This window comes from Patagioenas fasciata, chromosome 3 (assembly GCF_037038585.1).
Source record: "Patagioenas fasciata isolate bPatFas1 chromosome 3, bPatFas1.hap1, whole genome shotgun sequence".
Taxonomy (NCBI): Eukaryota; Metazoa; Chordata; class Aves; order Columbiformes; family Columbidae; genus Patagioenas; species Patagioenas fasciata.
The window spans coordinates 23,891,886-23,919,735 of NC_092522.1; the positions used below are offsets into that span (position 1 = coordinate 23,891,886).

Consider the following 27,850-nt stretch of genomic DNA (forward strand, 5'->3'; position numbering starts at 1 on the left):
AAATATTTGTTCACACGAAGCATTGTGAATTGCCTATCCACATAGTTACTCGAATTGCATCAAGCTAGATCACATGTACTTTGCGGTCTGGTTTTGCATTTAGTTTCCTTTACTCCTCATTTAAGAGGAAAACTGAAAGGTCTGAGAGTGGTTTGGGTCTTTTTCTCCAAATAATGTATTTCCTTAAAAAGAATTCCTTAACTTACTGTGTTAAAAAACTGTCCCTCGATCAGATTAATTTTATTTTCAAACTCAAAGAAGAACCCCGGGATCCAGTTGTTCATTTATAATTCAGCACTAAGCTGAAGAAACGAGCAGAAAATGTGTGGTTGTAAATCACGCTAACAGCCCCAGAACAACATAATGCTGAGCAGCCATTTTAGGTCTTTGGTTGCTTTATACCCTTTCCACATAGTGAAATCTGTTAAATGAATCCTTGTGGGAATCATTCAAGAGGTTTGCGTTTTGTACATGAAATTTCAAGTACAAGATTAATTTTGCTAAGTAAAGGGTCTATATTCTGTAAAAATTAGTTCAAGGTACTTTTTTTTTGGAAAGGCTTCTTGCCCTCTAAGTGTAACAATAGTATTATCCTTTTAATAAAATATAAACCCATTCTCTCTGAAAAAAACAAACAAACAAACAAAAAAGGGAATGGAGTTCAGTGGGATTATCTGAGTCAGAAGAAGTAAATGTGGCAAATGCAACTCCTCATTTATTTTCTTCAGAAGGATTCCTAGATAGTCTATAGCTCCATACATGGGTGGGATCCTACCTTCTTCTCTATTACAGAAATGTCTGAAAGAAACAAACCGTTGCTGTTTCATTTCAGTCTTCAAAGTGAAGCTCTAACCTGTGTAACCCTAGTCCACTTTTTTTCCTAATGCTTTGTTGACAAAATTACCACTCTCTCTCTTCCCAAAATTTGCTTGTGGATAGGTGTATTATTTTCCTCCGTGAGAAATAATCCAGGTGTCTAATCAACCCAAAGGCTGTGCATTCATTATTTCTATTTAAGTCAATTAGAATGGTGCAGATGCCTCTTCTATTTGATGATTTGCTTCCAGAGAAAGATTAGAGAATTAATTAAAATACACAATCTAATTGAACTGAAATGATAAGATTTTGTTTCTAGGAAACAACTTATGAGTACAGATGAATCTGAAGTTATGCATTTATATCTAAGTATAGAATGTACCATTTCAAGCTGCTCCACCAAAGTTTGAGGCTGAGGTTAGTTTTCAGACTGCGAGTCTAATTTAGTTTCAGGATGGAGAGTACAGCTTAAGATTCCCAACACCCAGAGACCTGGGTGGGGGCGTAGGGGGGGAAACATGTGATTTTGGTTTCAGTTAATTTTAGTTTTATTTCTGTTTATGAGATCAGTTGTCTATTTCTAAAAGTGTTTTCATTTTGTCAGACTCCTCAAATGAAGGGCTTATTTCGAGACGTTTCCTGTTGAGTAACTGATGTTGCTGCTGCTGAGAGGTAAAAGAAGACATATACAATGATGAAGGGAACGTATGGTAGTTTCATGGTAATGACAGGCATGAAACCAAAGACTGCCAAGATCTTTCCTTCCATCACAGAGGAGCTTAACAGGCAGCACAGAGGGAGAACACAGTATGTAGCATTATCAGATCTATCCCTCCAGCCTTTTGGGTGAGTTCTATTAGCCATGTATTCTGAACACGGATTTATGATTTGTTTTTCATGTGATCACAGCTTCTAAGCCTTCCCTCTTCTTGTACAGAGAACCCCAGTCAGCTTTGCAAATGATCGGGTTTTGGGGAGCACAAGGATTCTTCATCATTTATTTCCGTTGTGCTAAAGATACTATAAAACAGCAAAGCGGAATTCTATATGATACTCCCACTTGGACAAAGACATGGTAAAGTGAAATAGCAGGAAAATTTCTGTCTTTTGAGGTGAACATTGAGAAATCTTGGCACTTTGATTAATTCTAGAAGACCACTGTTCCCAACTAAGCATTCCTTTCTGTCTTCCCATACTAATGACCACCACTGTGCAATTACCATGTAGTTTATGTACCCATCTAAAATTCTTATTCAGTTTCACAGCTTAATAGTAAATTTAACATTAAACAAAGTGTTTCTTAATGTAATAACAGGAGAAGAGACAATGAGGACGCAATGCTAGACAGTTAAGATGAATCTTTTTTTAATTGCCTTGTCAATGCTCTCCTCTTACATGTAAGTTCTTTGAATACGCTTAGACAAACCTTTCTCTGGTTCTTGCAGTCAGTCAGAACTCCTTTGTATAGTTGCTGTAAAAATGCAGTAGCTGGATAGGAATCATTAAATGAGCGAGGTCAGCATCTCAGGAGAGTATGTCTGCAGAACTTGATAGGTATAAACGAGGTTATGGAAAGTTCTTCGCTTTTGAGGAAAACCTGTTGTAAAGGATTTAGCAAATGTACATAGTAGGAACAGAAACACATTTGTGGCTGCTTGAGAGCCCTCACAGAAACCAGTAAGATATGCAAAAGGTAAAAGTCAGAGAATTTGAGGGAGAAATGCTTATGAAGATGAGCAAGTTTGTGAATAGCAGCTAACTTCACAAAATTCTTAGTGAAGGAACAAAAACTGCAAGGCAGTCTCTTGTGTGCTTATCTAATGTAATTAACTAATGCATTTTGAACCATTTTTTCTATGCAAAGGGATCTTAATTATAGCATAAAATTCAGATGTAATTGATGTGAAAGATCTTCATGTAAATGAAAATATGAGTTGCTATGTTTGAAGCTGAAGGGAAGAGGAAATACCCTGTTGTAAGGTGCCAGCTCATGTGGGTCAGAGTCTCATCTGATTTGTATGTGCTAAAGGTCAAACTCAAACAGAAAGCCACATGTTCAGACATTAATACTCATGTAGCATAGAAACCAGCTTTATGTCGTCATGGGTCGGAATGTAATGCAGAGGTAACGAGGATAATTTTCTTATGAGTTATAAGATTCATTCCAAAATTTTCCTGAAAATAGTACAAATGAAGAGCTTTGTGGAGTCAGTTCTGTGTGTCTGAGACCTTCCTGCAGTATGTACCAGGCTGATCTTCCTGAAAAAAATAAACTGCTTCAGGCTTTCCTCGGGGTTCCATATGTAAGTGGAGGCCAGGACACCTCTTTCCTCATTAACACATGAGTGCTCCCAGTAGTATTTGTTTACTGGGGTGAATATTCCTACGTTTTTCTACAAGTCACAGGCAAGGATTCCAACGCAACGCTTTCAAGTCTCATTTTGTTCAGGTTTGAAGTTATCACTTCTAGTGAATGTTCTTTGACTCAATATGATCTGATTTGTATGTAAATCCCCCTAAGGCTCCTTGGACTAGTTCTTCTGGGCTTCAGCCAGCTCATCTCCCTTCCCAGGCGTGGCTTTCAGCACCTTCTGGGCTCCTCTGAGGTACCACATGCACAGTTGAGCTGCAAGGACCATGATGAAGGAGGAATCCCTGCACTTTGGCGGGATGGGGAGCACATCTCCCCTTTCAGCTGTCCTCCAAACACACCATCTGTCCCAGATCATGGAGAAGCACATGAAGAGAATTATGAATTTTGTCAAATTAACCGTGTAATGTGTCTTTTTTTAAATACTTCTTTTGAGCTTCCATGAGGAAGTTAAGAGACGGAAGGGTGATGCATAGCAACTTTATCAGAATAAATAGCCAGCCTTCTTTGGTTTTAAAACTGAAACTAAAATGACAAATGCAAAGCCCACCTCTACAATGGCAGACTGACTTTGGTATTTTAATTTCTCTGAGATCAGACTTTAAACATTATTATAGGTTATTTCTTAAAAAAAAAAAAATCCCTGCCTTTGTAGATCTATATATTGTTCTTTTCTCAGAATAAAATGCTGATTAATTCCTACAGAGTTTTATTGTGGGTTTTTTTTGTTGTTGTTGTTGGTTTTTTTAGCATTATAACCTCACCACCTTTTGCTAAAATAACACTTCTTTTCCTGCTCTTGTTCTCAGCCATTGCTTCAAAGGAGCACACAAAGATTTCCTTTGCTGCTGGGTTTTAGCAACAAGCTTGCAAATCTTGCATTGCTTTTCATTCAGTTCTGCATTTTTCACGCTGTCAGTCACCTCTTGTGGAAAGGGACAGGCTTCTCATCTTTCTAGCATTTTTTTGTCTGGGTGTGTTCTCTTACCATCGCATCAGCTCATGTTGCTGATGATTTTATGAATATACCAACCCTATTGGATGCTAATGGTTATGGTTGCTACTAGCTTAGGTTGGTTCTAAACCATGAACAGGTAAGAGATGGAAGGCTTTTTATTTCTTTGCAGATATGCCAATATTCCAGTTGTACGGTTGTTTTAATAATAATAATTTCAAACATTACAAGGCTGGCACTTCCCCTCCACCCACTGGTGTAGTCACAGAGGAATGAATGGTTCATTGTTGTAAGAGTCATTTCGCTGCACAAGGCAACCTCAATTCACAATTAGAAGGTTAGAAGTGTTCAAATGTTCAGCCAGCCATGACAATTAAATAAAATTATTGTCTGAGCATCCCTTAGGGTTATAAGTCAGCCTGTCTTCACACAGTTGGTGCTACCTGTTTTTTATTATAAATCCACAGAATCTTTTAGAGTGACAACAACCCTAGTGGAAATAGTGCCATGAAATGTGATTTCTGTTTCCATGTTCAGAAGCAAAGAGCAGTTTGCTGCACCTTGAATAAAGGCACTAGTTTTGCGCACTCAGGTCTGAAAATATTGGAGGGAACTTAGAGCGAAGCCACAAAATGACACGGGAGGCTTTTGAGAAACTGAGCTATGGGAACATTGAAAAATCTTGTTTAGCGATATAAAGCAGTTGATGTTTTAGGGGTAGGTGACGTCTGAAGAAGCCCATGATAAAATTTACAGCTATTTAGAAGAGAAAAATACAGGGAATGTAGAATTTATCTAAGCATAGTAAGCCTGAGAGAAACAAGGAAAGTTTTGCAAAGAAGAACTTCCAGCGTGAAATGTATAGAAGGTTGTTTTTTTAAAAAACTCTAGAAACAGTCTCCTGAGGAATGGTTTTTGGTTGGTTGGTTGGTTTTTAATTGGTCTTTTCCTACCTCTATTTATTTACGATTTCCAGAAGAGCAATGCTTTTTTACTCGCCAGTTAGAAACCCCAGCATTCATCGAGCGTTTGAGAAAAACCGTGTTCCTGTGAAGACCTTTATTTGTTGAATGTAGACTCTCTGGAAGTAGTTTTTAGTGAGAGGTTTGCTTGGAAAGCAGTCGGTTGGCCATAGTACCTAAATTCCTGACTGCACCGTGCCAGTCAGTGACAAACAATCGGTAGGATTTGTTTAGAAAAAAAACCCTGTGAAATAGGAAATAGGGTACAAGACGGTTGCGTTCTGTCTGAGGCTGGAAGGAGCAGGAGAAAATCCCTCACTGTTTATGTGGTTGTATTTGTGAAACATGGGAGCTGAACTAAGAGAGGAAATTGAGAATAAATACTCGGCAGAGAGAGTGCTTATTGTTGAAACACAGATCTCTAGTCCTGGAAACATGACTTAGGGCCAATTGCAGGAATTCCTTCTCATTGATTTTATAGAGTATCTCTTAATTTTGAAATTGTTGCTGACTAGTTATAATAATAATAATGGCATGTGTTAGTGTTGTAATCTCCTAAGAGCTCATTTCTTCGCGTCTTTTTATAGAAACATTAATTCATTTGGCAAACATTTTTGTGATGTTCTTTCTAAAATACTGAAGAAGAATATTTTTGCAACTGCTGCTTTGTGTATTTTGGGTCTCATGCATGATTTATCACTTACTAAATTTGAAATCCAAATTATGGAGTTGGCTATAGCTACTGCCAGAAAGCAAAATCTGCATTGCTGGAAGGGACTAAAGAGGTTATCATCATCTTACCAAGCCTCTACCTTTCTCGGAACAATATTTGTATTGTAAGTTACTTCCAGCTTTGCAGTCCACAGGTGCTCACTCACAATAGCAAAAGTGTTGTCATTCATCTATAATCGGGACATTATTTTTATTGCAAGTTATTCCAGCTTTGCAGTCAGTGGAAACTAACCAGTTATAGTAAAAGTGTTGTCATTCATCTATAACTGGGACTGCACTTTCATCGTAAGTTATTCCAACTTTGCAGTGAATGGAAATTAACCAGCAATAGTAAGCATGTTGTCAGTCATCTAAAATAGAAGGGAGGAGAAAGGAAAAAGATGGTCAAAAGACAGAACATATTTGCAATGGAGTCAGAGAAGAATATTCCCAGGGTTTCATAGTATCTTTTGCAATTGTTTGGGATGCCTTTTTTATTTGATCAGTTAAAGATAGATCGCAAAGTGCACGGTAGTTTTAGATTGGTAAAATTTGGTACAGGCTTCCAGCTGAAAGGCTACACCACCTCCTTTAGAATCCCTCTACCTAAACTCGGACACAGTGAAGGGGTACGGTGCATTGAACGCGCTCTGGTAAAGTCAAACCTCTGCTGGTGTTTGGGGCAAGAAGTGAGATAAGCAGCTGCTTGCAGAGCTCAATGCAGTTTCAGCTGGAATGTACCAGGTAACTGAGTGCAGTATTTTAAAGCTAGCTCAGATACGTGAGACTGCAGTATAGATGTCTCCTCAGAGTAATAGCTCTTTTAGGTCCTTTATTTATGCTACAAGTGCACTGTAGGCACTTAACAATTATTAATAATAACTAATTAATAATGGCCCAAATCCTTGGCTGCAGTTGAGGAACTTAAAACATAACTCATATGGAGTTGTAAGAAAAGATGGCTCAGAACAATCTTAACCAAATCCTGGGCCAGCTTCGTGCCTGGACTTTGCTCCAGCATAAGATAAAGCAGCAGAGTACAATTTGTTCTAAGACATTAGCAAGGGAGAGCAAAGAACATAATGAATACATTTTATTGGTAATGCGTAAGAAGAATGCAGACTGGTGGCAAATAAGACCATTAGGGGATAGGAGTATAAAATTAGATGGAAAGTACGAGATGAGATTGGTCTATCGCAGTGGTCCTAAATCAACATGTTATCTCAGAAACCACAAAAGTCAGCGAGTGGAGGTGAATGAAAGACAAGGGTCAAAACAACAATCATAATTTAGCCGAGTGTCAGAAAAGCATTTTTACACTTAGTACACAATGCATTGATTTACACTTGATAGACAGTAGCTACACAAAAAGAGACTTCAGCCCTCATTGAATAGCCTGCAGCACAATACGAATTCTTTTCATGATAATCCAGGGGAAAAAAACAATCTCTTCTTATTCATGGAAATTTCACTTAAATATTTGAGTCTTCTGGGAACAGGCTGCAAGACACATACCATACTCCAGACTCACGTCTACAGAGGCTTGTGGTTGGATTTGCTGATGCAGTTTGACAGTACAAGGGGCACTAGTAGCAACCATGGTGGAAAGAGGCGCAGTGGAAGACTTCAGCTCTTGTTTTCATTCCTCTCTGGAGGTGCTTGATGGAAGATCTATGAATTGTTTACCAGTGTAACAGGGAGCATGTTATGCTAATAGGAAGATGGAGAGTCACGTTCAGGAGTCAAAGCACTGTGTTTGATAGCAAAAGATTTGCTTCCTTTTCTGGTGATGTTGTTTTGCCTTTTTTACAATGAAACAAAAATATTATTCCATTAAGAAAAGACCTTGCTGGCTACTGTTGTCCTTATCTGCTGAGTCATGCCAACAGTTGTTTATTTTAGCATTCCTAAAGAATTTTAGAGATAGTTTACTCCCCCTTCCCCAGAAGACCATTGAGAAATACTGCAGAATTTCATAAATAAAATAAAGCTAAAGAGGTTTTAGTTGAAAGCATTGCCTTTAATGGTCTGCTATGCAACACTTCAGCAGTCAGCTGACTCATGGAGACCTGAAATTGAAAATGACTTAGGGGTGAGGGATAGAAAGAAGAGGCCAGGAAGAATTATACTAGACAATATATTTTAACTATCTATGTGCTAGTCTGATCCTCATCTTGTTCAACTAACCATGACCTTGTGGAATTGGTTCAGGCGTCAGCTCTGTGTCTGGTCCAGAGCACAAGATGTATTTATAAATTAGATTAACATAATCAGTGAAGAGAATAATATATTAAATTACTTAATTCACTTCTGGTTTGATAATCTTAGATGCTAACAGGAGCATACTGTCAGAGCCATCTTCTTCTAGCCCACCATTTTTGGAAAGCCCTTCACTGTCACCAGAGAAAGCTCATGCTTTGTTGTTGCGATTCTCTCACTTCTATTATATAGTAAATTGCATTTCCTTTCTATACTAGTTCTATGGAAAATAATCCAAACAAGTGAAATAAAAAAATCTCCTCCTACATATTTGAAAACCAAACGATAGACACATTAAGTAAAAAGAGCAATAACCTCAAAAAAACCAAAGCCATCAGAAAAACCCATTTCCCCCCCCTCCAGAAACCTCTCCGGCTGTGTATCCTACATTATGCTATTTACAGATCATTAAAGAAGGCCAAAGTGATCTTGCATAAGCACTGCTGTCCTAGGACACTGATTGTGGTAAGACATGAAGATCTCAGCTACATCTTCCTCCTAAATACAAACAAACTTTCCAAAGAAACAAAGACTGCAAACTGGGAGATTGTTTCAGAGAAGACTGGGGGAACCTCACTGTGAGAGGAAGGATTACTTTACTTTTTAAAGCTTTTGGATTCCCCTGGATGTCTCCCGAACATTAGTCACGCATCCTCCTCATGACCCTGTGCTAAAAGTCATCGATGCTGATGAGACGTGGCGGATTCGGCTGGGTTTGCTCAGGAGCAGCCTGCCAAGCCTCTTGCATCTGGCTGATGCTAAACAGAAACACATTCTCTTCTGTTTTATGCCTGGGTGAGCATTCAAAAAGCATTCTTTAGCATTCAAAAAGCCTTCATTAGTCGAGTTGTTTGGAGAGGAGGCACAGTGTACTGCTCAACCTGAGCTGGCTTCACCTTTGGAAACATCTGAATTCCAGACCTTGGTTGCAGTTGAGTGGCAGAAAATGCAAGAGGGAGGCATGTGAAGTGGCTTTGGGGCGTTCTGGGCTGCTTGGATCAAAAGGAAGGAGGGTATGAACATGGTCCTTGGATCCAGCTCTGGAGCCCTCAGTACAGGAGAGACACAGACCTATTGGAGAGGTCCTGGGGAGGCCACCAAGATGATCAGAGGGCTGGAACAGCTCTGCTGTGAGGACAGGCTGAGAGAGTTGGGGTTGTTCAGCCTGGAGAAGAGAAGGAAGGCCCTGGGGGGACCTTATTGCGGCCTTGCAGTACTTAAGTACTTTCAGTCTATAAGAAAGATGAGTCAGACTTTTTAGCAGGGTCTGTTGCGATAGGACAAGGGGTGATGGTTTTAAACTAAAAGACTCAGACTAGACATGAGGAAGAAATTTTTTACAATGAGGGTGGTGAAACACCGGCCCAGGTTGCCCAGAGAGGCGGTAGATGTCCCATCCCTGGAGACATTCCGGGCCAGGCTGGATGGGGCTCTGAGCAACCTGATCTGGTTGAAGATGTCCCTGCTCATTGCAGGGGGTTGGACTGGATGAGATTTGAAAGTCCCTTCCAACACGAACTATGCTATGATTCTATGATACAGATTAGAAGAGCCGTTACGTGGCAGTGCCTCATGAGTTGTCAGGGGCCTCAGTTTATTAGCGTGACACCACCAGCTATGAAGGCTTTCTGCCATGTTTTTGTCATTGCCAGAAGGGAGAGTGGTGGGGGTGATACGGAGGGCACTGACATCCATGCTGTGCCACTGGGGGATCCCATCAGCGAGAAGGATAACAGCAGAATCACACAAAGTGACTTGGACACTTTGAATGATTACAGCTTGAGAACACGTGGACCCACTACAAGAGATTACAGATTTCTCAATGCATAATTCAGTATCAAAAACATGTACACAACACTAACTCATTCTTCTGCTAGACTACTTTAATTTCTTGACAATAACATCGCTAAATTGACCTGGAAAGAAAGAGGCACTCAACATCTATAATTGATTTCTGCCCTATATCATTTCGGCTCTCCTCCTTCTCATGTAACTGCTAATATGTGTTACTGCAGATTTAGTATTTTGTTACAGATTAATTCAATGGGATTTTTGACTAAGCTGGCGTCCAGAATGACTTTGCACTTGGTGACATCTGCGATGCCAGCATGCAAAATGATTCTCCTGGCATTTTTACAAATTCTATTGTACCACAGAGTATGTCTTGAGAAATCCAGCTAGGACCATATCTGATTTGGCTAAGAACACCAAGTAATACAACATAAATAGCGATAATAGTTACTTTGCAGGAGTAACAGCTTCTGGCTATTTTCATTGCCTCTCAGGCAGACTTGTAGCCCAGGCATACTTTCAGTGGCTTTTATATACCTGTCACAGGCATGCTTCTTTTAGATTTGACTAATACGACCAAACAGTTATATCAGAACACTTTATGATCCTGATTTTTTCTGGCACAGAACTGGGATCTTAGAACAAAATCCCTTTTCCAACTGTCTCTACCAGTTATGCTACTGATATATCTGCTGAAGCCCATATATCAATATGGATATGTATATATCAGTTAGACATAGATCTTAACATTTATATTTGTCTGCCTTCAAGATACTTTTCATTGTCAGAAAGGTTTTCTTTTCAAACCTTTTATTTGGAGGATGTTCTGGCGATAGGAAGCCCAGATCTTAGAAAATTCACAATTCCTAAAGAACTGAGGTCCACTGTCAGTCATTAGAGTCCTCAGTATTTCCCAGAAGCAATTAAGGTAAATTTATTTACCAGATTCAATTGTGTTCCCTTTTTCAGACTGCATTTAAATTGTTGTCAAAGGTACCCACTTAATTTTGAAGTGCCGCTGCTTTTCTTCTGATTACTCATCTGCATTTTGTGATTCACCTCTACTGCAACATTTTCATTGACATCATCCCTATGCCAGTAAAAACATGTTAATTGTCTTACTAAACTGTTATTCATTAGCTTCCATTTCAGAGCCTGTCCTTTTCCCTGAATTAGTACTTTCTAACAATTGACCACCTTTTTCATTGACTAGCTCCTCTCTTACTGCGTTACTGACACCATTAATTGACAGTGGGTGACTCTGCCTCAGATACCATACTGATTGAGGAGCTTGTATGCATAGTGTGAAATAACTGAGATTCATGGTAAAAAAACCTGAAATGTGTGAAATTTAGATCAGAAATATATAAAGAAGATATATATATATATTTCTAAAATTCTTTACCTTTTTATATCTAAAAGTCTAGACATTTCTCAAGACTGGGAGGTGTTTAAAAGGCGCATAGATGAGGTTCTCAGGAATATGGTTTAGTGCCAGAGTTAGGTTACGGCTGGACTCGATGATCTTGAGGGTTTCTTCCAACTGAAATGACTCAATGATTCTATAAAGAAAACATATACATGTTTATTTCTCATGTACAACAAATTTTTACTAACTAAACTGTAGAAAGCATTGGTATTTGTTAGGGAACAATGAAATCAGAGTTGCAAAAGCACCAAGATGCCTTATCCTCACTGGAAATTGCAAAGATACTTGCTCATCACTTCTCCTAACGGAGATGAAAGAGATCGGGTATTTGGCGCTTGACAGAAGCAAACGGAACACGAGCTGGGTTAAAGTTACACATTCCATGTGCTGGATGCGCCGGGACTGCTAAAAGCAAACCGTAAATCTGTATTTAGCGCAGACGCGGGGTCAGCGAGAGATGCGAAGCTGAAACACAGCCCCGGAGTCCTGAAAAACGTGTCTTAGGCCACACGCTGCTGAGGGCACAGAGAGGCAACCTCAGAGACCCGCGGTGATTTACCTGCCGGGCTCCAGCTGCCAGGGTTTGTGTTCCCTACACGGGCTCCAGGGTTGCCGCGGCGCCGGTGGCCCCGGCGGACAGAGCCCGGCGCAGGGAGCACAGGGCCCGGCGGACGGAGGGGAAGGATCTGCTGACGGTGATCCCAAAGCCCCAGGACGCATCGAGCTCCGCCGGCCGGGTCGCGGCTCCGGGGTCACGGCACGGGCCCCTCCGCCGCCACCCCCGGTTCCGCTTCCCCCGGCCCGAGAGGTCTCTCCGCGGTGCCGGCCCCGCCTTGTCCCCCGGCCCCGCACGGGGCGGCCGGGCTGAGGAGCGTCCCCGGGGAGCCTCTGCCTCACCTGAGGACGGTCCCTCCTCCCCCGCGCGGGGCCGCCGAGCCCCACTCACCCCACGGGTGGCCGGTGGGCGCGGCCTCCGCGACCCGCCCCCCTGCGCGGCGCCGCGCCCGCTGCTCCCTCAGCCCCGCCGGTGTCTCCGGCCTCCCCCGCGCTCCCCCCGCCCGCCCATTCTCCTCCTCCTCCCCCCCCCGCCCTTCCCGCCCGTTGGTTCGCTCCTCCCCGCCCCTTTCCCCCACCTCTCTCGTCCCCTCCCACCCCCCGGCTCCCCGCGGTGGTCTGGCCCGGCCCGGCGGAGCGGAGGGAGCGGCGGAGACGGGCGGGGAGGCGCTGGCGGCCGGGGGTCTCGCTCTCTGTTGACGCGCCGGCCCCTGCGGAGCGGCGAGGAACGGGGCGGGGAACAGAGCGGAGCGAGCGAGCGAGGCAGCGGGAGCGGCTCCCCGACCCCGGGCAGCACCATGAGGTGAGAGGCCGGCCCCGGAGCGGGCGGGCCGGCGGAGCACGGAGGGGAACGGGGGGGCGCTCCGTGCTCCCCGCCTCTAACGGTTCGCAGCCGGGGGGCACCCGCGCTGGGCCGGCGGAGGGGGCGGGCGGCGGGCTGAGGGGAGCCCCGCGGTGGGGGAGGGGCCCATTGTTAGTGGCGGGTGGGGGAGGGGCGGCCCCGCCGTCCCCGTCCCCCGCGGCGGCGAAGTTGCGCTCGGGGGTCGGCAGCGGGGCCCGGGCCAGGGCGAGGCGGCTCCGCTCCGCTGCCTCCCCCGGGCTGGCCGCGGCGGTGCGAGCCGGCACGGCGTGAGCCCCGCTCGCCCGGCTCCTTTCTTTCTCTCCCGGTGTGTTTTTTTTTTCCTCTCCTCCGCCTTAACCGGCGCGTGTTGCATTGCAGCAGCAGCTGGGCTTTTCCCTCTGTAATCAATAAAGAGGCGTCGGAGGAGGGGGGGATCCCCCTCTCGGCAGCCGAGAAAGTGTCGCGTTGGGAGGTTTGGGATGTAAACAGTGAGGGGGACGCGGCTGGGCCCGGGGAGGAGGGCGGTGGGTGCTGCCCGCCCGCCCGCACGCCGGGGACTCCCGCTCCCCGCCGGCTCATTCATTTGAAGGCGATTTTCTACCTCCCTGGCCCGTCCCCCCCGCCCGCCCGTCCGGCCCTCTCCGCCTCCCCCCCGGCTCTTTTTTAGTGCCTGTTCTGTTTCTATAATCTTCTTTCTGGATTGGTGCAGGACCCGGTGGGAAATGCGGTTCGGTAGCCCGAGAACTGGTCTGTCTCTCCGGGGACCTTGTGCTCCCTGTGGGCCTGTCCCTCAGTTAAACAACTGGGGAACCGAGTTGCTTTGGTTTGGTTTTGTTTTGTTTTGTTTTTTTCCCCTGGAAGATACTGCCTGGCTTGCGATTGGATTTGAACCTTCTTTGTCTTAAAGATGACTGTAAATCCTATACTCCTTTGGAGTATAGCTCGTCAGGATTTGGGTAATGAAAATAAGCAAATTCCTCTGCGGCATAAAACTGATGAGCCATTAGAATTGTCTGCAAATTACAGTGAAATCCTAATTACATGTTTTTTTTTTAACGTGAAGGGTTTCCCCCTGCCCCCATGTGTGTACATCTTCAATGGAAAGGGCAGCACTGCAGCGGGAAGCATGGGAACAATCTCCCTGCTGTTTTGTTTAGAATTGTGTTCCTGTATTTCCATCTAGTTTTCTTTGTTAACTGCAGGTATTTATATCCCGCGTTATTTTAAGCTTTGTTTGGCTTGTGGTAATTTATTTTCACTTATTCATATTGCTCATGTAGAAGTCAGATGCCCTGCAAATAAAAAACTGCAACTTATAAAACTTACAGTTCGTATCTAGATCCTTTAAACAGAGATTTAAAAAAAAAAATTATTATCTTGACAGTATTCAACACAATGAGTGCTGTTAATGTAGAGAAAGTTGGCGTAAATATTTTGAGAAGCCCTGTATAAAGTTGCTTTTTGTACTGGCAAAAATAATAGTGCGGGTGATGCTGAGTGAAGTAAGGTATATACCAGTAAGACTGCTCTTTCGCTGATGTAACTGTGTGTGTGCTAGGACTTCTGCCAGCTTGGAGGGAGCACAAATATTTCTCTTAACCAGTGTAGCTGGAAAGTGTCTAGGTGGAACCTACCCTTAGGTTGCTGATTTAGGTGTTTGAATAGTTGACTTGAAGCAGTGAGTAAATATAGGCATATGAATATATCATAGGTCTGAAACTTTGTACCTGCTTTTAAGTACAGAGCGTTGGGCTGGTAAGAGGGAAGCGGAGTTGCGAGTTGGATGGTCGCTCTGAGTGGTCATCTGGTATTTCAAAGAAATCTGACTTCAAGAAGGCTGAGTTCCAAGCCTCTCGAAAAAAGAAGCAAACTGTACCAATTAAACTACACAGACTAAGAAAATGATGTGGTTAAAGAAGTATTTTCTCTCTATAGAGGCACTATTAAATTGACTCAGTTTTGTTTAATTGGGCCAACTCCAGGACAATGGCAAGCTTTCACTGCACGCTCTCTCTTTGGACTTGTTTAGACTAGGGTTGGCGGTATATTTCTGAAACATGTTTAAACAATATCTTCATGCTGTAATTTGTTGGGGCAGTGTCTTTTAATGCGTATTTGCTGGTCAAGGCAAGTTTGCGATGGGGGAGGAGCAACAAGGTGGATGAGACAAGTGACCAGCATTTTGTATATATAGCTCCTCTGTTTGCAGGTGGTGTTAAATCTTAGTGGTTAATATTAAAAACATACTTTTAATGCAGTATTGATGGAATGCATAAACCACATTCTGCGATTACTGTTCTGCAGGTAAGTATGCAGTCAGTACTCCAAAGAACAGGAGAAGAAATAAATACCAGAAGTTGTACTGAGACGAGTGGGGGGGGGGAATAAAAAGCCCTCAGTTTCTGTTCTCTCCTTTGGCACACAGTTGTGTGAGAGCCTCGTCTTCAGCCGGCACGAGCCTGATTCTGGGGATTTCAGGTTAAGATCTCGTATTATGTCTGGGTGGTTAGCTGGTCAGTTACTGAAGAGCAAACTGGCTTTCCTTATGTTAAATAAAACTTCACATTGTGGTGAAGAGCATTTTCATATTATAAAATAACCAGCAATTCAGTAAGATGCAAACATCAGCTGTACAAATTGACCACAAGAATTAGTTCTGATAGAAGTCTGTTTTGTATTCAAGTGGAAATTATATGCTATTTGAGTAGCATCTGTTAGGAGTTTTAGGTTGCTGATGAACTTGGAATATTAAATATCCCAGTTAAATGGTCTAGCCTAAGTATGAAGTTACTGGTTCAGGAGCCAGCTTGAATAGGGCTTGTGTGTATCTCCCCTGTTTTAGGTAAACAGTTGGTTCCCATGAACACCTGTTGCTCTGGCTGTGTTGTGGTGAGCTGACTAAGTGCTGCTCCTAATAGAGTTTTCTGAATGCACTTATGTCATAATAGGGATCCAGGAATAGGCATATTCAGTGAGTTTTCCATTGACTGGGATGCAGTGTGGGGGAAAGGTGGTTAAAATCTAGGTAGCAGCACAATCTGATGCCCTGGTTCTAGTAATAGTGTAACTTCCCATCGTATTTCGTACAAGAAGAACATGTGTGAACAGACTTTTATTGAAGCATATGTTGAAAACAGTATTACGGAAGCTGACAAACGTAACTCTGCTGCTAGAGCTGGGATTCTGCAGTGAAGGTTAACTGAATTATCTTTTTTTTTTTTTTTTTTTTTTTTAATCTAGCTAATTTTGTATGCTAACTCCAATAAAAATAAATGGGCTTTCCAAGATACTGACTTTTTAAAAATCAAACTGTACAGCCTTCTCTTGGGATTACTACATCCATTTCTTTGTGTGGGAAAGAATTGTTTTTCATTAGTTTGCTAGTCAGAAATCAGGCTGCTTAGTCTGGTTTCGTTATCCACGTTGCAGGAACTGAGAAAGAAAGAGTATTTTTTAGAATTTTAAATTCTAGTGTTTTCAGAGCACAATATATTTATTTGTGTTTATGACAGGCTACTCTGCATATCATATGTGTGGATGTTCTTTCTGTGTTTAGATAGGTCAAGCAGCTAAATTATTATAGATTTTGCCTTTTAAGAAAATTATGTTTTCAAGGTAAAAAGATAGCTAAACTTTTGGTCTACAAACCATATTAAAATTTCTACTTAATTACATTTGGCAGCTTTTCTGCTCAAGTAGGTTGCTTTAGAATGTAATTCATGTTATCTTTTAAAAGTCAGTGTATTTTGCACCTGGGTTAGTAAGCCTTCATTATATTCTAAATTTTGTGCTAAGAAATCCAATACCATATTCATTGGTTTTTTTATGTCTTTAATACATGAGTGAAAGCCAGCAGCAAAAGTAACAAAACATATACCTTCATTAGGACTACAAATTCTTGAAGGAACCCACACGTGTTTTTAGAGTTTCCAGAAAAATGGGTGTACGAGACCATTGTGTTATTGATGACAGCAGTGTAGTTCAGTCTACTGCAATAACTGCAATTGTTTAAGAAAGTAAAATACCAGGGTAGCAAAGTCATTAATTTCAAGGGTGGCTTTAAGTTATTGTGTACATCAATATGTAGGGTAACACTTTGGAATCGTGCCTTTAGTTTTAATACTTGCGCAAATAGCGTGTTTGAAGTAGAAAGTGTAATTTCGTTGAGAAATACTTGACAAAATGTTGGAAGTGCAAACAGGCAGTTAAATTAGACTGGATACGCATAACGGCAACCAATACAGTTCCTAAAATTGCTCATATCTCAAGAGTAAAATTGACGGTGTAGGCAGTTTTTTTTCAGGTGGATACAAGAATTCAGGTTACTTTCCTTCTAACAGATGGACTGAGTCATCTGTCTGATAGAAGTGCGGTCTTTAGTTAGCACTTCATTTGTGACAGTTGCAAGTAATTTTTGGATGGGTTGTTTCTGCCCACCTGATAAGGAATTTGACAACTGTTTTGCCCTCAAGGTCTCTGGATAGTTTAGTGACTTATTTTGATAGTAAAAATACAAGTCTTTAAAAGATAACTGTGTAAATGGAGGGCTCAGGAATCAGAATACTTTTTTTTTAAGAAAAAGCTGTTTATGACCATCTTAGCGATTATGTTGTCAACCTCTAAAACTTAGAAACGCTCTGGGATGCTATCTGGAAGGGTACATGCAAGTTTTTTCTTGACTCTGATTCAGGGCTTCATACTGTGTTGTTTGAGGCCGGAAAACGAGACCGAGTTAGTGAGCATCCTACTTCAGACTGCTATAGCATGAAAACGTTTTTTTCTACGCTTCCATAAAAAAGGAGAGGAATTACTGTTCCTGCACCTGTTGCAGCGGATGCTTTGCGGGCACATGAGTGCCCCGAGTGTGACGTTTCCCAGCGCTGCCTGCGGCGTGTGATGGGAAATGCTTTGCTGTGAGCCCCGCTTCTCACCGTGCCAGTGCATTTCATGCACAACTATTACAGAAGTAGGTTATTGAACCACTGAATAGAGTAATTTGCTTTCATTACTAGAGAGCAAATGTAGTTTGTGAAAGAGATACTATTCCCTTCTGTACTTTGACCTTTCATCTAGAATAACTCTTGACAGTTCATGCCTGCTTCCACTCATCAGTGTGGAAATACATGTGCCAACTCTCTAAACATCCAGACATGTTTAGATTTTAAGAGTGCTGTAGTGCTGAGAGAAAGCAGAAGATGTGTGCTTTTTGCGTTTGATTCAAAAAAATTGACTTTTAGTAGTACCCAAAATAAATGTAGCAGAGAGAGAAGCCACACAAGCCTTGTTGAACAGCTTCAATATATTTAATTTTTGGTGGTGCTTACCTCGCTTCTCCACCCCACTCTTGGCTTTACCTGTCAGTCCTTGTGAATTGTATAAAGCTAACTTGTGTTCTTGGGCTGTTGGTATTTCTCTTGGGATTAATATGGGAGCAAAACCACTTTTGTATCTGTTGGTATTTAAACCGGCTGGATGAAAAGCCAGTCCCTCCCTACCATAACTTACCATGTGTTCTCACAAACCTGGAAAAGAATTAGGTTTGTCTACAGCTTTTTTTTTTTTTAATAACATACAGAATCTTTTCCCTTTAAAAAATGACTGCACTACCTTATTCTAATTTTCAAACTTAAGAAATAAAACCATGTCTAAGTAACTAAGTAACTGAGTAGTTTTGCCTTGTTTTGAAATGCTCTGTACCAATACAGCTTTTAGAAGAAAACAGTGAGTTTTATTTCAGATACTCCTTATTAATTGTTCTTATAACTGGTAAGCCTCTCCCCTGCTATCACTTATGACTAAGTCTCCTTCACTGTAGCTTTTCCATGACTAATGTTTAAAAAGTTCCAAAAAATAATGTGAAAATCATGCTTACCACCTTTTGGTAGTGTGGGGTGTGTACTGCTCCTACTGTTATAGTTCTGTAGACACTTAAGGGCAGCTTATGGAGCTACTCCTTGGGAAGATGGTGTGACATATTCCTGGGTTTATTGCCCAAGTGCTGGTGACAGCCCGGTGGAGAGAACGGGACAGTTCAATGTGAATTGTCAGTCTACTTTGGATTGCTCTTCCTGGTTGAGCTCCTGGTGATAAGCACATATTTTGGGAATCAGTGCACAAATTAATGTGAGGAGTGGAAGCAAGATTGTCTTACTCTCTGTGAGTAATCTTCAGGCAGGGCTTATTAAAAGAAAATACAGTCAATATTCAAGCAAAAAAGGTATCTGCTCTTAGTTTTCGTATATTGAAAATTCTCCAGGCGAAGCTGGCTTACATAAAGGAAGAACAACAAAACTGTTTCAATTTAGTCCAAAACTAGCATGCTTCTCTGTTAGGCCTTGTAAGTTAGTGTTGTGGTTTTCTTTTTTTGTTTTTAAATTATGGTAAAAAAAGATGCTGGCACCTAGTGAAGTACAGGGAAGAGAAGTGGAAAGTGATGCCCTCCAGAGGGTGGTACAAAAATGCTGCTTTGCTGGACTCGTGTGCTGCCAGAAATAATTCTCTGAACTCCTGGTTTGTGGCACAAATAAGATTGGAAGGATTTTGTTTCAAATGTTCTCTCATTGTTTTGTTATTCTTCACAAATTTGAAACTTCAGTTTCCTGAATTACAAAGCAATCTATACTTATTGCAAATTCCATAAAGGAGGCCAGGTGAGGTTGTTGTGTGTTCTGAGCATACCAGCTGCCCAGCTTAAAAAAGACAAAGTTTTTAAACTTGGAACTTAGCAGAATAGTGAAACAACAAGAGTAATCGCTGGTATAGGTAAAGTCTGTTATGCCTTATTTGCAATTTTATAGCAACTAGAAAAGTATTTTAATTTTCTTTCTGGAGGAACTAGATTTCTATGTATGTGTCATTCTCTTTAAAGCAACTTCCTAAAATATAGTTTATTGCTTAAATTTTTGTTTAGGCCACTGACTTGCTGTCACTTTATTGCAGGTTACAGTGCAGTGATGCCAGATTTTTAACTGCAATGCTTTGAAGGGCATGTAGTTAGGGGAACGTTGTACTGTGATCTTGTCTGGCTGCTGGTAAATGCTTTTATATTTCAGTTGCATAGACCAGTATACGTCTCCATATGTGGTCATATCTGCTAAAATTGTATATTTTGTGGAGAATACCATTGAAGTTACATTTTTCTCTTATCATAGGGGATTGAAAGTGATGCTAAAAGGGAAGATGATTAGGATTCTCTTGTAGTTTATTTCCGACAAAACTTTCAGTATCGCTGCATTAATGGTATCTTTAGGTTCCATTCAGCTTTCTGGTTGGCTTTGCAAATCTGACTTAAGCACATGCTCTGACTAAATCTGGGCCTTGAACCTGGTAGTGTTGATGCTGAGAATCGTGAACTCTTAAAATAGCTTTTGTTATTATAAATGTTTTTCGCGTACCAAGCTTCCAACTCTAGGCTAGCAAGAATTATTCTTTTCTAGCTGCTGTAGATGTTTATGTCAATGATGAGTTGCAATGAACAATATACGCTGCTACTTGTTTTGAGCTCGTTTTCTGTGGATGCTTTCCTCTTCTATAAAAATCTCTTTTGCTTCTTTGTTTTCTTTTAAAAGATTGGAGTCTTTTATAAACAGTGCATAGTGATGTATACATATTTTGTTTCTTTTCCTGTGTTGAGCTCTTGTTGATATTTGAGGAAAGTATATGATCCCTTTGGCAAACCTTAGTCCATTAAACAATGCTGACTCTTCTATAAAAGTACTCGGTCTAAGTTAACAGAACAGTGTGGTGGTGTTTTTTTTTTTTTTTAAACTTGTTGGATTTGTACTTTAATTTTAACACAGTGACACTTTCTTAGTAAACTTGTACTGTGTTCTTGAACACATTTACAAAGCTCATTTTTAGAAAACTGCAGTTGGTTACTGTGGATTAAGTTAAATGGACTTTACAACTTGAGAATAAACATTGTTATCTATTGCCTGAAGTAGATGGTGTGGTCGGACTGACAAAACAGTGAAGCCTAATACAAATGAGCCTAATTATGGAAAGATGATAAATCAAAGTAGTGAATGACAGCATTATTATAAAAACAATGAGTACTGAAGCTCAGCATTTATATGTATAAGTCTAATCACTGAACTTATTACTTAAGAACCATCAGAGTTTGGGTGTAGTTACATACATAACTACGTAAAAAATACTGTTTTTTTTTTGTAAATTAGGTTTAGAGGTACTTGTTTTCTTAGTTCAGGGTACTTCTGCTTTGATGGGAATCTCTGAATGTAGTCAGAACTCAATAAGCTATTATTATATTTTAATTTATTGTTATCGTACACTGAGATATTTAGTTGAATCACTTCAGTGTGAGTAGAGCAGGGGGATGGTGCAGGAAGTAGCTGATACTTTGTATCTCCATTCAGTGTATGTGTATATATGAAATAAACCTATTTTAAACACAGACCTGCCTTACCAGTCAGATATGAACCATCTGGGCTGAAAAGAGAGTATGGGGACAGCAGTCACTGTATGTAGTGGTCACGACTTTTCTCTGGAGTAGATCCTACTGTTTGAGGAGTGAGTGAAGACGTGGAAGACCTGTCCAGTTCAATGTTGTTCTGACCAAGAGAAGACTGAAGAGATAGGTTAATCATAGAAAACGAGCAGGGAATCCATGTCTAATGAAGAGAAGGAAGAGCAGATGAATGGCCAGAGCACTCAAGTAGAAAATCATTGGTAATAAACTTGAATCCAGTACTTCAGCTGCTTCTTCAGTGTTGCATGTTTTGGAGAGTAATTGAGAACTGATGTTGAGGTTTCCTAGCATTGCAGCAGTCTTGGGTTTTTAGCTACTAAGTGGAAATGCAGTACTGGGTTTCGGACGAAAATTTCAATGTGAGATTGAGGGAGAAGACCAAAGCATCAAATACATAAAAGAAGTAAATTAAACAAATTTTCAACCCTAAAGATCTTGTGTTGTAATCTCCAGGATTCTGGTAGTGCCATTTTTCTAGTTTCCACAGAATGGTGTGATGAGTCCAGCAGCTTTTAGTTTAGTGGTCAGCTCACATCTGAATTATTCTCAAAATTATTACTTCTGAACTTTACATGTGGCCTTACAACTAAGTTGTCAGGTGATTAAATCTGGGCTGCTGGGTTCAGAGACTTCATTTTATATTTTGGCAATATCTTGAAGTAATCTTTCATAAAGTTTGGAAGAATAGCGCATCTAGGGCTTGTTGGTTTGGCACTCTATAAAGGCAACTTTAAAACCAGTGGGTATTCCTGTATATTTTTTATTTGCTGTACCTTTCTTATTCACTGATAGAACAGCTCTGTGTTCCTGTAATTGCCACCGTTTCCAACAGTAGCTAAATCTGTGAGTAGATGGCAGTAAGATAAACACAAAGGTTGTCTTGCAGGTTATGGATGCTGTTGCTGTAGCTGTGTTGCTCAAAGGATATAAACAAGACAAAGGTTTTATAAGGAGAGGCAATATCTTTTATTAGATCAGCTGCTGCAGTGGTGGGAAACAGGACACAGACAAGCTTTCAGATGTTCAAGTGCTGAGTTCTTGAGAAAGTTATTCAATTCTTTGGAGACACCATGTGGAGATTTTGTACTGTGTGGATTTTTGCAGGCGTGTTGCACATGCAGGTAAATGCTGCTGTGTGTGTTATTTTTATAGGTAACTCATAGTTTCAGTGTCTGACCTAGTAGCAATATTTGGTATAATTCTTATTTCAAAGAATAAGGAGTTAGGTGCTTAGTAAGGTGCTTAGATAAGCAGCTGTAGGATACTATTTAATTTGCCATTTGTTTTTGCATTACTCTGCAAGTATGATGTCTGCATAAAGGAAGAAGAGACTGCATTGCAGAGAAAAGTGTCAAAAAGTAAAACTCTGAAAATACTTTTTCAAATGTTACTGTTCCTGTGTAGAGGATGAAGGTGTATTTTCCTTTGAAGCATCTGACTACTGGGCATCACTGGAAAAAATCCTTGGGAGTGCCTTGTCGGAGGAGCCCATCCATGTTATTTTTGTGGAGACAGGGTCTTGGTCACTAGTGCGACTTGTGTATGGTAAATCTGTGAGATGCAGATAAAAGTGGATTGCATTGCAAGGGTTGCATCTTTAGACGTGACTAATGCTCAATAATAGTTAATAGTAGGATTTTATTTTTGCCCTGTTGAAGTCCCTAGTTAGTCATCACAGAATAGAGAAGTATACAGTTAAGCCAGTTCTGAATATCTTGCTTTCAGTTCATGTGTATCATTCTCTTAAGGCAGATGGATGCAAAACAAACAACCTCTCCTCATGCCTGCCCCAACCACAAAAAGAAAACACAGTTCCTGATACATACTGTTCACCTGTGTGCTACCTGTGCATGAAGGTGTTCCCTTGTATAGGATTCCCAATATTTGATGTGCAATCTTCACCTGCGATCAGGTATCTGATTTCTTTCTGCTCAGTTCTGTGGCTCCCCAGTTGTGAACAAAGAGCAAGAGAAGTGACTATGGCGTGAGAAAGCTGTAGCTGGTTTGAGCTGGGAAGTGTTTGTAAACTTGTTCATTAATTAGGCCTTATTCTTGTTCATTATCTAGGCCTTATGTAGTAAGGCTGTCATAACTTTTTCCCTTAACTTATTCTTCTAAGTAAATTGCACGTATTTTGTAAGTGATGTTAGGATGAAGACTGAGCTGTTAGTGTAACTTCTAGGAGTGCTTTCAGGTTTGGTAATTTATATAGTGGTAATCTTGGTATCCAGAGTCCATATATTTGAAGTCTCACATTTTTTCCTTCTAAATTGAACTGAGCTCCCTGTCTTCAAGTGTGTCTGTGTTTGTAGTGGGTGTAGGGAGTGGATTAGCCCCAAAGCCCAGTTAATTGATATCTTGGTTGTAGTTCTCAGGGAGCTTATTGTGGTCTTGTCTGGGAATAGGGAAGGTGTTTAAAAAATGCAAAGAAACAAAAAAATGGAGAGGAATCTCCTTAATTTGGTGTTGCATATTTTCATATAACTTATCATGTATTAATGTATCGATTTTTCCCCATCAGTTGAGTGATTATAATTTTCCTGTTCTTTGGGGAAGGGGGAGAGATTTTACCTTGTTTCCCTGAAAATAAGACAATTTTTGCTTCAGAAGATGTTTATTTTTTTACATGTACAGCTTCCTGGACACTATTAAATTGACTTTTTAATGGTCTATAGCTAGGGCTTATTTTTGGAGTGGGGCTTATATTTTGAGCATCCTCAAAAATCCTGAAAAATCATACTAGGGCTTATTTTCAGGTTAGGTCTTATTTTTGGGGCAACAGGGTATGCAATTCATACTGCCTTAAAAAAACCTTTGTTTTCCGTGAAGAGGAACACACTTTAGATGTCCACACATAGTTTAGCTTAAATTTAAAACAGATCTTGAATCCAAAATAGTTTGGATTGATGTAATTTTTATATTTTCATAAAACAAAACCAGCCACCCCCAAACAAACACACACAACACAAGCAGAACAAAGCAAAACTATTTCAAAATAAAGCCATAGGCTTCTACAATTTAAGAGCTTTCTTTTTTTTTTTTTTTTTTTCATAGCATGACAAAAATCTGGTATAAAATGATGAAATTACTCAAGAATGGAAATTTTATAAATCTGAGAACTTTTTCTTGGACATTAGTTTAGAATGAAAACATTGCTGCTCATATGCACTATAGCAATGAATTTTCTCTCAGCAGCAACATGCCCTACAACCATTTAAATGTGCAGAATCGCTTTATTGTAAAACAGAGTAAGTGTTGGACATACTATCTTTGGTTAGATTGCTGACAAGGGCTATGTTTATGCCTTGGATGTTCAGTTTTTCAGGAAGACTGGGGTTAATTGTAGCTTGGCAAGTGGAAAAAAAAAGTTCCATATTGTTTTGTGCAGTAGATTCCTGTTGCTATGCAACAAACAGAATGTCACTTAGTACAGGATATATTGAATTTGTATTCCCGGCACATATCTCCGCACGTTCATTTTCTACTTTAACAGGAGGGTCTGGTTCTGACTTCCTGCAGGACTGTGGTATGAAGCCTATATTTGAGTTTCTATTCTGGTGCTTGCTGTAGCCGCGGTGATGTCAGGGTCCTTGCAGAGCCTCTCTTTGTTTTCGGATGGATGGGACACCTGTGCAACACCACTGGGTTTCCAACCAGCTGAAAAGGGGGGTTGTTGATCTTCCCCAAGGTGGGATGGCATCACCAAGCAATGTGTTATGACTTCAAAAGGGAGAAATTTCTTGCGTGGAAAAAAATCGTTAGGCTGGGAGTTCTGAAAACCTTTAAATGTGATACAGAGAATGTTAATGCAGATGGCACTATATGAATCTTTAAACCAAAAGATCCAGTTAATTTTTAATGATTAGAATTAACTTCGACATTTGAATATGTCAACACCCCTCTCCCTACCTCTCCATTTCCCCCTTATGCTAAAACCAACCAATCCCAGCATCCAAACTCTTTACATTTGCTCTAGATGGATTCTGGAATACATGTCTAGGGTGTCTCTGGGGAAAATTACCTTCTATAGCTCTGGAAACAGTAATTAAGTAATGGACAAATGACAACATCTGGTAAGGCATTATTTTATAATCTAGTTAGACTTCCATAGCAGAAAAGAAGGCAAAAATAGTATTTGAAAGCTCTGAGGATGGTAATTGGATGTTTGCTGCAAAGACTGTTGTGCAATGTAGGTGACTGAAATACTGAAACTTGAAAGCTGTGGATTTTTAATGCTGTGCTTTTAAGAATAAAATGCACGCATCATGTCATATGTGTTATGATGTTTATCCTATATAATAATCCATTTTATTTTAAGCAGTTCTCTGAATTTTGTTGCAGAGTTTGAAAGCCAGCTTACCAAATCTAAGCTGAAATTAAGTTACATACTAAAATTAGCAGGTCAATTTCTGTCACGTTTTCTGCTCTTAAAACTGAAATGTGCCCTTGTCTAATGTCTCTTTAAATTGTCAGTCTAAAGCAGATTTCTAAGTAACTGGGTTTTTTTATGTTATTGTAAACTTACTTGCGTGTGGCTTCTTAATAAAGCAGAAGTCAAAAGGAAGAGTCAAAATGAAGTTAGGAAAGGCTCAAAACATCTCTCAGTACTGTTCTCTTGCTCGTTTTACCAAGCTGGTGCCTCTAATACCTAATGTATCATTAAAAGAGCAAGAAGCCATCAATAATACTACTTTCTTTCTTGTAGTCTGCTGCTTAATTCTGAGCTCAGTACCAGCGTGTTGCATGCCTTTTCCCAGGCAGACCCCATAAAAACCATTTCTGTGTGTACACAAAGAGAACCTGATGGAACCTGAAGAAATTCTGATGGCATTCTGTATTGGGCGAGATCAAGCATGAGCTCTGTTACAGAGAAATGATTTAAAGACATGGACAGGGATGCTTGGGGGCCTTTTGCATTCTGTTTTGGAAAGATGAATCCTTGCTTCTGTTACAGAACCGTTCGGTGAGAATGAAAATACTGCCCGTGGCTTTCAATGCTATGATGACTTGTTTTAATGGTTAAACAGTAGGAATTTGTAAAACTGCCTCTTCTCTTGAGGAGAGGGACAGAAAGTAATTTAATTGTGAAGCTAACAGTTTTATTTGTAACTTTAATGAAATTATTTTTATGTGTAGAATGGAGAAGTTTCAGAATATGCACAAGAAACTGGGAAATTTGAGATTACTATAAGTAGTGTGTTGGTAGGCTACTTAGGTAAACCTCAAAGGAACTCAAAGCAGAAAATATATGTTCTAAAAACACTCTGTAGGACAAGAACATTCAAAAGTTAAATGCTTGAAAATACTTACCAATTTATTTTTATCTTCAGGTGTCGAAACTACTCACCCCTCCACTTATATCTGATTGGACCCTAAATACAACTGTAGAGGTGTTGGAGTAATCTCTTAATTTCTGTCATCATGTAGCCCACTCTTCCTTTTTCCTCCAAGTCTGGTAACACTATGGTTTTTCTGACAGCATCCAGGGCTAAAGAAAATCTCCACAGAAATTTTCCAAGTATAATTTGGGATGGAGATGCAAATGATTGAGAGCAAAAATTAACACCTAGGAACAAACGCTGTTTAAGATATTTTTGTCCTTTTGTTTCTTCCAATATTTTCTTCCCTTTTTTTTAATGTTGAAGGGTTTGTACTGTCATACTTCATAGTATAATGGAGTAGCAATCCAAAATGAGCAAGAAGATGCAGTGGGTAAAGCAACAATTCCATGTTAATGGTTGCCAGATGAAAAGTAATCAGTGTATGGGTAGCGCATACTATTTTGATATTTTTTTTAAACTCAGGTGCTATGCTGCTATAAAATAGGGCTATTACAAAATAGTCACCTTTTCATATCCATTGTCTTCCTCCCACAAAGTGAAATTAAATTAGGGAAATCCTGTAGATTTGATACAAGAGGTCCAAAGTTCTGTTTGGCTGTTGAAAAGAAGTGATTATATTCTTTATGTATGTGTGCTCAGTCACACTACCCTACTAGCTCTTTGTCATTAATAACTGTATGCATACACCATATGCAGAATTATGTATACAAGAATGTGGAAGCATGTGAATGATTACATGCCTTTTTTCCTCACCTACAATAGAGACTGGATTCTGGTTTACAGAAAGAATTTGATTGTGAAGGCTGGGTTTTGTGTTTGTTTTTTTTAAATTTTTCCCCCTAGGTTGTGTTTCTCAGTTGCAGAGGTAGGAAAGTCTCTAACGAATGAGGTAGGGAACTACTTGAAGAGAAGATGATTTCATGGTCTCAGCTCACTGGTTTCTGCAAGAACTGACTGCTTTTTATTTTTCAAAGAGTTTCTGGCCTTTGCTGGTTGAGTTGTTCGGAGTTGTGAGAGATGTTCATTAGCTGCGTCCTACTTATTTTCTTATTGACTAACTTAAGACTGCGGGCCTGATCTCTCAAAACATTTTTCAGCATATACCTTGATGCTTCAAAGCACAGAGAACATTGCATGGTCACTGGAGACCAAGGGCCCTAGATCATCTTGAATTAAATGATCAACATCAGAAGACTTGGTGCACCAGTTTTTGTGCTTCAACTCTGCAATGGAGGAAACAACTTCCCATCTGTTTCTCCTTTAATTTCTAACTGTTGCTAATTTCTTAAAAACAAGTGTGCTCAAGTTTGAAGCTATCAAATGCTGTATT

The 27,850-nt window shown here is 40.4% G+C and overlaps 1 protein-coding gene and 1 long non-coding RNA gene across 9 annotated transcripts in view; one reads left to right on the forward strand and one right to left on the reverse strand.

Annotated features, from left to right (window-relative positions):
- Window positions 1-6,413: 6,413 nt before the first annotated feature.
- Window positions 6,414-12,321, reverse strand: LOC136100488 (uncharacterized). 3 transcript variants are annotated; one of them, XR_010651194.2, is made up of 3 exons: window positions 12,241-12,321; window positions 11,271-11,427; window positions 6,414-7,616 (listed from the first exon to the last, which is right to left on the reverse strand). It is a non-coding gene; the product is annotated as an uncharacterized lncRNA (long non-coding RNA). The 3 variants fall into 3 exon arrangements; XR_011738180.1 differs by having other exon boundaries at window positions 12,192-12,244; XR_010651195.2 differs by lacking the exon at window positions 12,241-12,321 and adding an exon at window positions 11,854-12,167 and having other exon boundaries at window positions 6,415-7,616.
- ENAH (ENAH actin regulator) overlaps window positions 12,318-27,850 on the forward strand; it is a 101,571-nt gene continuing 86,038 nt past the window's right edge. For all 6 annotated transcript variants that reach the window (XM_065833402.2, XM_065833403.2, XM_065833405.2 and 3 more), the window contains exon 1: window positions 12,318-12,651. In XM_065833402.2, the coding sequence (XP_065689474.1) occupies window positions 12,647-12,651 (5 nt within the window). In that variant the 5' untranslated portion in view covers window positions 12,318-12,646. The remainder of the gene's footprint in view (window positions 12,652-27,850) is intronic.